The 14,139-nt window shown below is 36.9% G+C and overlaps 1 protein-coding gene across 5 annotated transcripts in view; it reads right to left on the reverse strand.

The window, feature by feature from the left end:
* RUFY3 (RUN and FYVE domain containing 3) overlaps positions 1-14,139 on the reverse strand; it is an 82,712-nt gene that overhangs the window by 40,291 nt on the left and 28,282 nt on the right. The window contains exon 2 of one of the 5 annotated variants that reach the window (XM_065878257.1): positions 11,019-11,072. The exons of the other annotated variants lie outside the window; for them this stretch is intronic. Within the exon in view, the coding sequence (XP_065734329.1) occupies positions 11,019-11,072 (54 nt within the window). The remainder of the gene's footprint in view (positions 1-11,018; positions 11,073-14,139) is intronic. 5 annotated transcript variants of the gene reach the window in all.

Below are 14,139 nucleotides of genomic sequence, written 5' to 3' on the forward strand. Positions count from 1 at the left end.
AGCGTATGGGTCTTCATTACACCTCTTCAAGGCTGCTAATTTCCATATGAGGAAATTCTAACAAACTTTACAGAGTCATGTGGTTCATCTAGTCAATAGTGATGACAAAAATGGACCGAAAGTCACACAGCTAAGAGCGACAGTGAGTCTCACTGTTCTGCAAACCAATCATCTAACCAAGACCCTATTTTATCTCCTTATAGTGCAGTGACTAAGGTTCATACCGAAAAATATTGAAATGTTTTATGAATAATTGAAGGAAAAGTAAGTTATCTTTAACATTATGTTAATATTAAGTATGTTACATCATACCCAATTCTTGGTAAAGTGGGAATAATTCATAGGTAGCACAACAGTTACTTTTATCTTAATGTGAAACAAAACAGTTGTCCTACAGAAATTTCCCAATGATACCTAAAAGCATTAATATGAGATTTAAAATGACCAACTAACAGAAAGATATTGAAAGGAAAGCTTACTTGATGTTCAGAATGATGAAGACCAATGATTCCTAAATAAATCTACTTTGAACTTTTGCTGTAATAGTTCTTAGAGTATAAAATTAAGCATAAAATGAGTTGTCTGTGATAGTGAAAGAAATCACTGAAAGTACTAAAAAGATCTTTAATAAAACACCATTTAACTAGTCTGATGACACTTATTTGTACAAAATAATTATGAACTTTTACTCAATCCTCATTTAAAAATAATAAAGTCTTAAGACCCTTACATTATCTATATATGTATCTATATCTGTATTTATCTCTTCTCCTTAATGTCATTTCAGATATCACATAAGCTTCTAGTCAAGAATAATGAAGAGGAAATTCACTTAAACAATATTTTCTCTGGGTTGAAATCTGTTAAAGGAGTTAATCAAGAAAATTTAATCACTAATTTATTTATCCTGATTGCTACCTTTCCTTAGTAATAGCATAATCAAAGATATACTTTGCTAAAATTAAGCCTTATCATCAGAAAGATTATATCCACCCACTACTCAATCTGTTTGATATGAATCATCTGTGCTAATTAGCTTATTATATGATGCCAGGCAAGGAATCTTACTTCTTTGGGGCCTCAATTTCCTCATCTGTAAACGTACTTATTCAGTAATTTTTTTTATAAAGACATCACACACCCGCACCAATCATAATGACTAATTGCAGCACTAATTCTCAAGCAGGGGGCACATTAATATGCCTGGAATGGGGTGAAACAACATGGCTTGGAAAACCCCACCAACCACTCTGATACCAAATGAACTAGATCCTTGCCACTCCAAATGTGGTCCTGGAACATCAACATTGGCATCACCTGGAAGCTTTTAGAAATGGGAAAACTTGGGCTCCAATGGTACTACTGAATCAGATTCTGGACAGAACCTAAAGCAATTTTTATGTGCATTAAAGTTAGTGAAGCACTGACCTAGCTCTTCTAGCTCTAGAATGTCATAATTCCATGATTTCACAGATGGCTTCCTCAAGGCCAACCAATAAATACATTTATCAGTAGAAAGCCCCCAGGAGAAAGGAATAATAAAGATCGCAGCAGAAATCAACAGCAAATAACACTATTGAGAGAAACCAGTGAAACCCAAAGTTGGCTCTCTGAAAAGATCGACAACATTGACAAATATTTAGCTATACTGATGAAGAGAAAAAGAGAAAAGACTCAAATTACTAAAATCAGAAACGAAGACAAGACATCACTATTGACCCTACAGAAACAAAAAGGATTATAAGGGAATACTATGGGCAACTGTATGCCAACATATTAGGCAACCTAGATGAAACAATTTCTAAGGACAATTTCTAAGAAAGATAAACTGACTCAAGAAGAAATAGAAAATCTGAATAGAACTATAATAAGTAAAGATATTAAATTCATAATAAAAAACACACCCCATAAAGAGGCCAAAACCAGATGGCTTCACTACTGAAGTTTACCAAACATTTAAAGAATTACTACCAGTTCTTCACAATTCCAAAAAACAGAGGAAGAGGAAACACTTCCCAACACATTCTATGAGACCAACATTACCTGAGACCAAAATCAGACAAAGACATCATAAGAAAACTACAGATCAGTATCTCTTATTAATATAGATGCAAAGCCCTCAACAAAATACTTGCAAAACCAACTCTAGCAACATACAAAAAGGATTATACAATATGACCAAATGGTTTCTTAGATGACACCAAAAGCAAAAACAACAGAAAGAATAAACTGGACTTCACTAAAATTAAAAACATTTGCACTTTAAAGGACATCATTAAGGAAAAGAAAAGACAGCCCATAGAATGGGAGGAAAAAATATAAATCAGATCCAGTATCCAGAATATGTAGAGAACTCTTATAATTCAACAATGAAAGACAAATACAGTAAGTCCCCTACATATGAACCTTCAAGTTGAGAACTTTCAAAGATGCAAACATGCGTTCCCATGTCCAATCATGTAAGTTAGCTCAGACGTCTGTAAGATTACTGTACTGTAAGATTAAAAATGTTTATTTTTTGCGTTTTTTTTTAATGTATTAATGTGAGAAAAGTATTATAAGCCTATTACAGTACAGTACTATATATCTGACTGTGTTAGTTGGACACCTAAGCTAACTTTGTTGGACTTAATGAGCAAATTGTACTTACAAGCACGCTCTCAGAACGGAACTCGTTTGTAGGTAGGGGACTTATTATCACCCAGTAAAAAAGAATGAGCAAAGGATTTCAATAGACATTTCTCCAAAGAAATACAAATGGCGGGACTTCCCTGGTGGCACAGAATTGAACTGGTGGGTTGTGAGCAATAGTGGAGAAGAATCTGCCTGCCAATGCAGGGTACACAGGTTCAAGCCCTGGTCCAGGAAGATCCCACATGCCGCGGAGCAGCTAAGCCCGTGCACCACAACTACTGAGCCTACGCTCTAGAGCCCGCAGGCCCCAACTACTGAGCCTGCGCACCACAACTACTGCAGCCCGTGCGCCTAGAGCCCGTGCTCTGCAACAAGAGAAGCCACCGCAATGAGAAGCCCCTGCACCACAACAAAAAGTAGCCCCCGCTCACCGCAACTAGAGAAAGCCTGAGAGCAGCAACAAAGACCCAATGCAGCCAAAAATATAAACTAAAAAAATATATACTGATAATTATTGAAGTTGGGTGATGGAAACGTTAGGGTTTCTTATGCTACTCTCTCTACTTTAGAAAAAGTACTCTCTACTTGAAAAATCTCACAATTAAAAATAAAAAAGAGAGGGGCTTCCCTGGTGGCGCAGTGGTTTGAGAGTCCGCCTGCTGATGCAGGGGACACGGGTTCATGCCCCGGTCCAGGAAGATCCCACATGCTGTGGAGCGGCTGGGCCCGTGAGCCATGGCCGCTGGGCCTGCGTGTCCAGAGCCTGTGCTCCGCAACGGGAGAGGCCACAACAGTGAGAGGCCTGAGAGTCTAGTACTGCTTTCTTCCCTGAACATAACAGATATTCCCCTTTTGATTGGCATTAGCGTTCAAAAGAACAAGCTTATTTGGTTATTTAAATTCCAAAACCATTGTCTATGTACTCTTACTTATTCTTCATCAGGTATTGTGGAACAATAAGAAATCAATCAATTTCTCTATTTATCTAAGCCCTCATTTGCTAACACAGAGCTCCTAAAACCCTAGCAATTTCCCAGGTGATAAGAGTCATAGGGGCATCTTTTGTTATATTTGGTTCTTGTTTCTAGTTCTGAAAAAGCTCCAGAGTTAAAGGTATTATAAAAGGAGCATCTTTGTTATTTATAACAAGTCCCTTTCAAACACAGACTTTATGCTAATGAGGTGAATTTTAGAAAGCCCCTAAGGATGGGAGGGCTGGTTGCCAGGGGGAACCAGTGGTGTGATAAGAGGGTTGGAACTTTCACCCATTCCCTCCCCCACCTCCAAACCCAGGGAGGGGAGACAGGCAGGACAAAGAGCTCAAACATCAAAGACCACGATTTACTCAATGATGCCTACATAATGAGGCCTGCATAAAAATCCTCAAGGAAAGTGTTTAGAGAGCTTGTGGTTAGTGAACACATCGAGCTGCTGGGAGGGTGATGTGCCCAGAGAGAGTATGGAAGTTTCATGCTCCTTCCCACATACTTTGCCCTATGCTTCTCTTCCATCTGGCTGTTCTTGAGTTGTGTTCCTTTATAATACACCTGTGCTTTAGCAAGTAAACTCTTTCCTTGAGCTGTGTGAGCCAGTCTACCAAATTATAAAACTTAAGGAGGGGTCATAGAAACCTCTGATTTATAGCTGGTTGGTCAGAAGGACAGGTGACAACCTAGACTTGTGATTGGCATCTAAAGTGAGGGGGCATCTTGTGGAGTCTGTGTTAACCCCAAGTAGACAGTGTCAGAATTGAACTGGTGTTGGAGAACTGGTGGGTGTGGGAAAACATCCCCACACATTTAGTGTCAGAAATGTTGTGAGCAATAGAGGAAAACACTTTTCTTTTAGGTATCCATTTCTCTAATCTTTAAAAAATGTCCGTTTCTAATTCCAGCTTGCCCAAGAGTTCCTAAGAAACCACACTTTCTTCTTCTTCACTGCCCTCCCATATCATAATACAATCAATTTTAGTTTGGGAAAGTTTCCCAAACATCTTCAAGTACCTTTACCTGAAGAATTCTGCACCACAGAAGAATACCCAGACGATTTCTGGGAACATCTAGAAGTTGGGACAATAGTCAGTCTTCTCTGATGCAACGTAAGAAACTTAGGTGGTAAGTACAAATTCAGGAATTCCTTACTCTGCTCAATTTACTCCATAGAAATAAGTTAAATATTAGGGGGCAACACGGTGATCTAGCATAGTTAGATCTCTGATCTAGAAGAGTTAGAGCTGTCTCTCTCATATTCCCTGGGTGATATTGGGAAAATTACAAATTTCTTTATATCTAACCTGTAAGATACTGAGACAGACAATCCTCCATGGACTTCTTGTGCCACTACATGTCTTTATGGGTTGTATCAAGACTGCAAGGCTCTCAATGCTCTTTTACCTAGGCCATTTCTCAGGGTTCTTTATGCAACTGATCATCTTAAGAGAGGAGGCTTTCCTACTGCTTCCTATAAAAACAACGGTTCCCCCAACTGTGTTCCTCAGTTGCAACACTGAACCACAACATGTGTAGCATTTTTCTAAGCGATACAGTGTCTCCCAGGTGCAACTCTGGTGCAAGAGGAACTGACACAAATGTGTTGATGCTCAGACTGCTTGCAGTGTCATGAGAAATAAAGTCTTTTGTCGCGTCCTTCGCCAGTATCCAAGAAATAGGCTAATTTTTTAGTTTGTAAGTAGAGTAAACCCCAACCTTGACAAAATATAGGAATAATCTCTACCCTTAACTTAACTCCTTGGAATATTGTACACTTGTGCTCCAAATGAGACAACACCAAAAGTAATATAGTTAAAAGCATGATAAATTCCAGTATAGGATTTGAGGCAGACCCTAAATATGAAATTCACAGAAAACATGGAAGAAAGTATTCCAAATGGGGAGAATGGGTATGTGAAGTGAGGTGAAGGAAATAAGAATGGTGTGGGGAGTTCTTCCTGGGGAGAACTGGAAAACAGGAAAGGTAAAGTCAAATGACAGGTCTCTAAAACTAGACCTGCATATCCAGGAAGCAGGCAATGGGAACCAATGTAGGTTTTGAGCAGGGAAGTCACATGATTAGAACTTTGTTTCAGGATGATTAGTCTGAAAGGATTATGCAAAGTGAATCTGAAGAAGTTGGGGGAGAGGATCAAAATGGCTTCACTTGAAGAACTGGACCTGTTAAGGATACAGAGGAGTCGAGAATAACCTAAAGTTTTTGCCCTGTGAACTTCGAATACTGTGCTGAAAATGGAAATGAAAAAAAACTGAATAACTGTTTTGGAAGTAAGGGGTAAAATCAGCTTGGCTTTGGATATAATAAAGGATACAATGATGTAGAAGCATTTGAAACATAATTTTCATCACATAGTTGTAAATACAAACTAAAGTTTGGGTTGGGATAATCACTAGCCAAGGGATAATAGTACCAATGATTAGAAATAAGATGTTTCCACCAGAGGAGATGGTTTAAAGAGAAATAGAAGGATGCAAGGTAACTGGCCTTTAAAGGGTACCAACAATTATAGGCTAGGAACAGAACACAACATACTGGCATTGCTGGAAGAGCTCTTTTGCTTATATCTTGGTAGCTAGAGCTGAAATGGATATACACCAGAGAGGCACTATGGGATACTGGACTATCTTTCAAATTAAAGGTCACTACCCCTTAGTGGGGTATAAAAATCGATTTAGTATGTCCTACAGTGTAAGGTTATACGTTGTTTCATGAAACTTCTGTTCTAGATATTTAGAAATAAATGTTGTGTGTATGGAATTTTGATGAAAAAGTATTTTTGAGAGCCAACTAGGTTTGAACTTTGGTATAATGGTTAACAGCACAAGCTCTGCAGCTAGCCTGTTGGACTTTGAACTCTACTTGAACTCTTCCCCTGGCTGTGTAACCCTAGGCAAGTTCCTTTTCTCTTTTCTTCCATTTTTTTTTGCACTTATTATTTTGAGACAATTATAGATTCACATACAGTTGTAAGAAATAGAGAGATATTGTGTACCCTTAACCTAATTCCCCCAAAGGTAACATCTTGAAAAACTAGAGTAACTTATCACAACCAGGATATGACGCTGAACTGTATCACAAGGATCCCTCACTTTGACCTTTTACAGCCCACAAGCACTTCCCTCCTGTCTCCTACCCCCTTATAACTCATAGCAACTACTAATCTGTTTTCCATTTCTGCAGTGCTGTCATTTCAAGAATGTTATATAAATGGAATCATACAGTATGTAACTTTTAAAATTGGCTTTTCTTCACTCAGCATAGTCCATGAGGGATCCATCTAGGTTATCAATAGTTCGTTCCTTTTTATTGTTGAGTAGTAGTCCACTGGGAAAGTTTCTTAACTCTGTAGACCTTACTTCCTTCATCCATAAGATAATGAGAGGGTTTTGAAGATTAAACAAGTTCATGTATGTTAAGCATTTAGAAATGCTTGGGATGTACTAAGAATAAAAAATTGTGGGACTTCCCTGGTGGTGCAGTGGTTAAGAATCTGCCTGCCAATTCAGGGGACACAGGTTCAAGCCCTGGTCTGGGAAGATCCTACATGCCGCAGAGCAACTAAGCCAGTGTGCCACAACTACTGAGCCTGTGCTCTAGAGCCCAGGAGCCCAAGAGCCTAGAGCCCATGCTCTGCAATAAGAGAAGCCACAGCAATGAGCAGCCTGTGCACTGCGACGAAGAGTAGCCCCTGCTCGCCACAGCTAGAGAAAGCCCACGCACAACAACAAAGACCCAACACAGCCAAAAATAAATAAAATTTTTTTAAAAGAATAAAAAATTGTTAGCTATCAAAATTATTATGGTCCTCCATAAGTAAGTTTAACATTTTTATTTAATGTAAAATAAACCTTCACTGAATGTCTATGTGATACAGTGCTAGATGCTAAGAAAATTTCTTAGATATGTTCCTTCCATTTTTCAGAACGGTGGACATCAAGTCTCAACTCACAAAATATATCAAGGAACCAGTAAGCCATCTTGATGAGGTATTATTTCATACAAATTATATTATTTCCCTAATTCAAGTAATGTCCCAGCCACTCCAGTGCTCAGAGAGATGAGTAATCTGGGCAACTGCAAGCTCACATAATCTGTTTAAAAGGTTTGTAGTAAGTACAGATAGGAATTCAATATTTATTGAGAAGCTAAAGGTAGTAAACCATGTTTTATTATTATTATTAATATTTATTATTATTTTAACCATGCTTTTATTATTTCATTTAATCTTCATTTAATCTTAATTTTCTAGTGAGTTTCAAAACTTTTAGACCCAAATTAATAGCATATAATGAGATGAGATGTGAGATAATTGATCAATGTTGTAAGCATGATACGATTCCACCCTAAGAAGACATTTCATATTCTACCAGACGGGAGTTACAGACACATTGACTGTAAAACCAACCATCACTGTAAGAAATCAGTTCACCAGAAAAACCTTCAATCTTGCCAAAATCAAAACAAAATAAAAGAAAAACCAAACCCCAAAGCTAACAGTTCAAATCTGTGACCTCCTAGAGTTTGTTATTTTAAAAAGCAGATTTTCAGGAGGCTGGAAGCCAGTGTTAACACATTTCCTATTAAAAAGCCACCTCTTATGACACATCCATAACAACAGATAAGAAACAGAATTAAAACAGCTCAGCAGTGAAGGTCTCCTGACAAGATCTGAGCCTACATACATCAGCAGCTTTCTCCGGTTCTGACTGCAGGCTCCTTCTCAGACCCTGAGCTGCTCTGGGTATTACATGTGGATAATACTCCATAACTCATGTTCATTCTTGTTACAAGTACTCATTTACAAAAACTCTAAGTTATGTAAACAGTAAAATTCTAGCATTTCATATAACTGAAATGATAAGAGATGTAGAAAATTGTATAAAAAAGACAAGGATGAAATGATTCAAAAAAAGTTAACAAGTAAAAGCCATTTTCCTTCCCCCTTCCTTCCCCTTCTGACTTTCTTTTTTTAAGCTATATTCCAGAAAGACTTTTCTATAAATAAGTTCTTGGCCAACATTACCATATACCACTTTACTGGTAATCTACTAAGATCATCAAAGTAACACAATTTACATCTTCTTACATGCACCCCTATGTTCACAGCAGCACTATTTACAATAGCCAAGACATGGAAACAACCTAAATGTCCATCAACAGATGAATGGATAAAGAAGATGTGGCACATATATACAATGGAATACTATTCAGCCATAAAAAAGAACAAAATAATGCCATTTGCAGCAACATGGATGTAACTAGAGATTATCATACTAAGTGAAGTAAGTCAGAGAGAGAAAGACAAATACCATATGATGTCACTTATATGTGGAATCTAAAATATGTCACAAATGAACCTGTCTATGAAACAGAAACAGAATCAGGGACATAGAGAGCAGTCTGGTGGTTGCCAATGGGGAGGGAGTGTGGGGAGGAATGGAGTGGGAGTTTGGGATTAGCGGATGCAAATGGGGTATATATAGAATGGATAAACAACAAGGTCCTACTGTATAGCACAGGGAACTATGTTCAATATCCTGTGATTAACCATAATGGAAAAGAATATGAAAAAGAATGTATATAAGTATATAAGTGAGTCACTTCGCTGTACAGCAGTAATTAATACAACACTGTAATTCAACTATACTATAATAAAAAAAATTCACACATCTTCTGGGGGTTTCCCTTTTTGATTTCACCTATGACAATCATTCACAAAAATTCCAGCAAAAAGAAATGAAAAGGAGGAGGCTGACTCTTATAGTAGGCTTGATTCTTGCAGTAGTACCTTGTATCAAAGAAATAGAATTTTGCCAGGGCTAAGTCATAGGGAAGAAGTTTCTAAGAAGGGCACAGATTTGTTGGCCTATACGCAGCATTTTTCTTTAGTACGTAGTCTATTAAAGGAATCAAAACCTTAAACCTATCTAGTGCCTGGTAAATAATAATAATAATGATAATGGCAGCTAACATCAGTACTCACTGAATGAATCAACACTGTCCTCTTTTTTTTCTTGTCTATGAACTGTCAGTCAACTAGACAATACTGATCTGCCTTTTCATCAAAATACATGTAACTAATTATATTAAAAGTAGAATCAAAGATGGAATAAAAAGGTAGTTTGACTATAGGAAATGAGATGAAACTCAGGATAATTTACTCATTCAAAGTAAAGTGCTGAAGAAGAAACTATTGGGCATCACTGGAGAGAGAAAACTGCCTTAGTTTTTTGTCTGGTGTGACCAAATCTACGGAGGACAATACTGTCCTAAGTCTGATACGAATACCAAGAAGTTTAAGACAATCTCTGCTCTAAAGGATTTTACACTTTAACTAGGAATGTAAACACACAAGAATTAGAGAACAAGTAAAAAGCCTTAGGCTCCAAGTTCTGCAGGATTTGAATGAATGGAGAAATGAACTGGGCCAAAGCTGTCAGGGAGTGCTTCACAGAGCTCTCATCTAGACTAAATGGGGACGTAGGGGGCACAGGGGGAGGGAGAAGGGAAGTAAATGCTCCGGGTGGGATGTCACAGGAACAACGCAGGAGAGGAGGCTGAGGTCAGCTCATGCAGTCAGTGAAAAGGCCAGTGTGGACAGAGTTGTGGGAGTGCGTGTGCTAGGAGAGCATACACTGAAGCTGGGGGACTTGTAGGTGCCCAGCCAAAGTGGGAGAATGTAAAATGATAAAGTGGAGCCAAACTTCAATTTTTCTATCTTTATTATAAAATGTGTGAATCACCTTGAGATCCCTAAAGTTAGGTGCCAATTATAGAAGAAATAATTACTGGTTTGGGGAACCTTCATGCATTTGAACATATGTGCTACTTTTCAAGGTAATTCCACCAGAAAGGAATGCTATTACATGACCAAGCTCAAAATGACTTAATGTTCTGGGAAATCTACAAATCAGAGCAACATTCCAGGTACTTGAAGTTCCTGGGATCCGTTTGTTTTTAAACTGCTTGTTCATGGTAATACATATAGATATATATATTTCTTTTCATGAATGATAAAAAATTTACATCTTCCTAACGCATGAAAAAACAGCCATAGAAAAATGATATAATCTTGAAATAAAGTCCCCTTTGAACATATTATTATCTTAAAGGAACAGCATAAACATATATTAATCCCACTTTACTTGGAACCAGAAAGATAAAGATTTTTAAATGCAAGACTCTGAAAACCTAATCCTGTACGAAGTACCTGCATGGAAAATCTGGCGAATATGCTTACTGCTCCAGTTACAGTCATGGGAAATAAAACCTAAAGCGGACACTTCCTCTTATGGAAAACAATCAAAAGGTGGTTAGAAGATTAAAAAAAAAAAAAGAAAAAGAAAACTGAAAGATGTTGGTGTGGCACGCACCTTCTGTATCATCGCGCATTTGCTCCACCAAATCTGTCAAATCCTCCCAAGAGTCTTTGCAAACAGCAAAAAGAAAGGAAAAGAAAGATAAAATGTCATGCAAGCCAAGAAAGAAAAGTGTTATTAAAAACAAGGTTTCAAAAGGGATAACTGAAAGGGAGATGCCTAGAACTCTTTGGGCTTAACTCAGAGACTAGCGGTGAAAAGCGTTGGGAAAATACCCAAAGAGGAATGTGACACTAACCGAGCAGAAATATCAACTATGACTATTAAATAGGTCTCAAAGCTAAGATTAATAATTTCAAGGCTTCTAATTTCACAGATCTTCTATGGGATCTGTATATCCCATAAATAACAGACTTTTTTTTCCCACTGAAAATCAAGATGAGACTCTGTATTCTAGCGTATACAACACTGACCTCATTCAGTATTTCTTTTGATCCCTTTAGTGAAGCTAAAAAAACATTGTGGAATGTTTTTTAGACTCAGGCCAAATATCATGATGCAAAACTAGTGACTTTTCCTAAAACAACCAAAGAATACCCTAAATACCTTTCCCAAGCCTTCCACCCAAACAGCTCTCCTTCCCTCAAACAAAAATAAAGGAAAAGTTGCTGTTTTGAAGATAAATCACTTATAATTCAATAAAGACAGATGTTTATTCAGTTAAAAGTATAGTACTCTCTCTCCCCTCTTACTGTAAACTCAGTGTTCTTGTATACAGAATATTCCATGTGAGACAAAAGGACACAGATGTCATGATTACAAATACAATAAATACTTTATTATAGTGTCTTCTAATAGTGTCTTAAAGCTGTAAGATCATTATCTGTTCTGAAATGAATTTTGAGAACCTATAGGAATTTTTAAAAAAATGGATTAGGTTCATCCTTCAGTAACTCTGAAACCATGGTATTATACACAACTGCAATATTCATAATTAAACTCACCAAATCATGTGAATTTTATATGTATAAATATGCAAATACAAATAAAGGTAAGTTCTCAGAGGATGAAGCATAACAGAAATGAGAAAATGGGCAAAGAATACTTTGCCCATGACAAGCCCTCTTTCTTGAAAAATTTATCATGGAAGCCAGCATAGGGTCTGAAGCAATAACTTGGAGTAATGATCCAGAAAAAGAATTTATCATTTGTCCTACTCATTAGTTCATTATATTATCACTGTAATTAAACTGGTCAACTTTGGTTCTCACGTGGCATAGTGATTTTCAAGTGGAATGTAAGCATTCATTCTAATGTGAAATATATGTTTAGTTATCCTGTAAAGATGTGCAAAAAACCCCACAAATATATAAAAAGTTAAAATTTAAATTCAGAAAACAGGGAAGCAGATGGGGATCTAGTAAAGTGATATGTGATTAAAATGGAACTTTTTTGAAAATTACATATATAAAGATTATTGGTTAGGTCAGACACAAAGACAGGCAATATAAAAAGTAATATAAAAGGTAATATAAAAAGAATGCAAGTACCTATACCCTATTACACTTGTACTGTTCCCCAATTCAAAAGTTTAGAAGTCAATGACTTAGAAAACCAAGCACAGGAGTACAGCTCAGAGAACCAGGATTAAATTCCTAACGTCTGTCAACATCCCAAGCAAGTCACTTTATAAACAGAGGTAGGAGAACATGATAGTTCAGAGAACAGACTCAGGAGCTGGAACACCCGGGCTCACGTCCCAGCTCCACCCCTTACTGTTTGTATGACCTTGGTCCAGGTACTTCATCTGTTTTTCCTCAGTCAGTTTCCTCATCTATAAACCATGGACAAGAGGAGTACTTATCTTACAGCCCTGCTGCAAGGAGTAAAAAGAGTAAATACAGGTCCAAAATATTTTAGCTGAATATTTTCTGGCCAAAGGTATTCTGAAAGGCAGAATTTAATTTCTTTTAGAAAGGTAAAACGGCATATACTGAGGCCAACATGCAGAACCAGCAGGGCCTGAGACAGCACTTCACAAGCAAGCACATCAGCATTTCTGCAGGACACATATGGATATTCAGATTAAACAGGATAAAGACTATAAATAGCCTGAAGTAAATTCAGGTCATGTTTTAGCATCAAGTGAGTTCAGGCAAATTTATGAAAAATGCTTTTGGCTTTAAGAGCTTTTTTTTGGATTTATGTCTAGAACACTTAGAAAGTATCTCATACAGAAAAAGCACAAAATTATTATTTTACAATGAATTTGTGTTAAAAGGCATATATATATATATTTGCATATACGATTTTCAAGTATAATCCTCTGAAAATATAATATGCTACAGATTTATATTATGTAGGACTATAGATTCATAAGAATATTCTTTTAACGATCATGTTAGTTTGCCATATAGACTTGCCATGTGACCTTGTGAAAATCCGTAAGGTGACTTCCTATTTTATTCTTCATTTCTTTAACTAAAAACTACATTTGTCACCTAATAAAAGTCTACTCTATTAAAGCAAAATATAAAGAAACTCCAAGATTTGTGCAAAGAAGAGCTCAGGAAAGTGAATTTCTAGTTGGAAATGGGTGTGGGTACAAGGGATCTCTCTGATTTTCCCCTTGGCATGGGCCACCTAGAGCACTTTTCTGTTCCAACCAGACATATTTTGTTTTGTTTCTAAAACAACATTTAAAATTATGAGTGTCAGAGTGATGGAATCAATTTAAAAGAGCCCTCCTCCCCAGAAAGGTAAAAGGTATGTTTTCTCCTTTTAAACTTGTTACCCACTTTACCTTGGCATGCTCACAGTTTTATTGTAATAAAGAATGGATACCATACTGCTCTTTTATAACCCCCAAAGAAGGATTTATAAAAGATTTTTTAAAATTGTGCCCTCTGGAATATGTTCAAATTATTAAAACAACAACAATAAAAACAAAAGTATGTAATACATGAATCAAAGAGGTGGGTGGCAGCATGACCAACTCTTCTCTTTCCCAGAACATTTCCTTTTTCTAGGGATAATACTTTGTTGACTTGAGCATGTTTCACCTGGTCTGAAAAAACTATATCACCTTTAATTTGAATCATAATACATATTCACAAATTGCAAAGAAGCATAATCTAAAGTCTTGCTGGTTGATACAAAAGATAGGTCTGGATTA

The sequence above is a fragment of the Phocoena phocoena genome, chromosome 5, assembly GCF_963924675.1.
Source record: "Phocoena phocoena chromosome 5, mPhoPho1.1, whole genome shotgun sequence".
In the NCBI taxonomy this organism is placed as follows: Eukaryota; Metazoa; Chordata; class Mammalia; order Artiodactyla; family Phocoenidae; genus Phocoena; species Phocoena phocoena.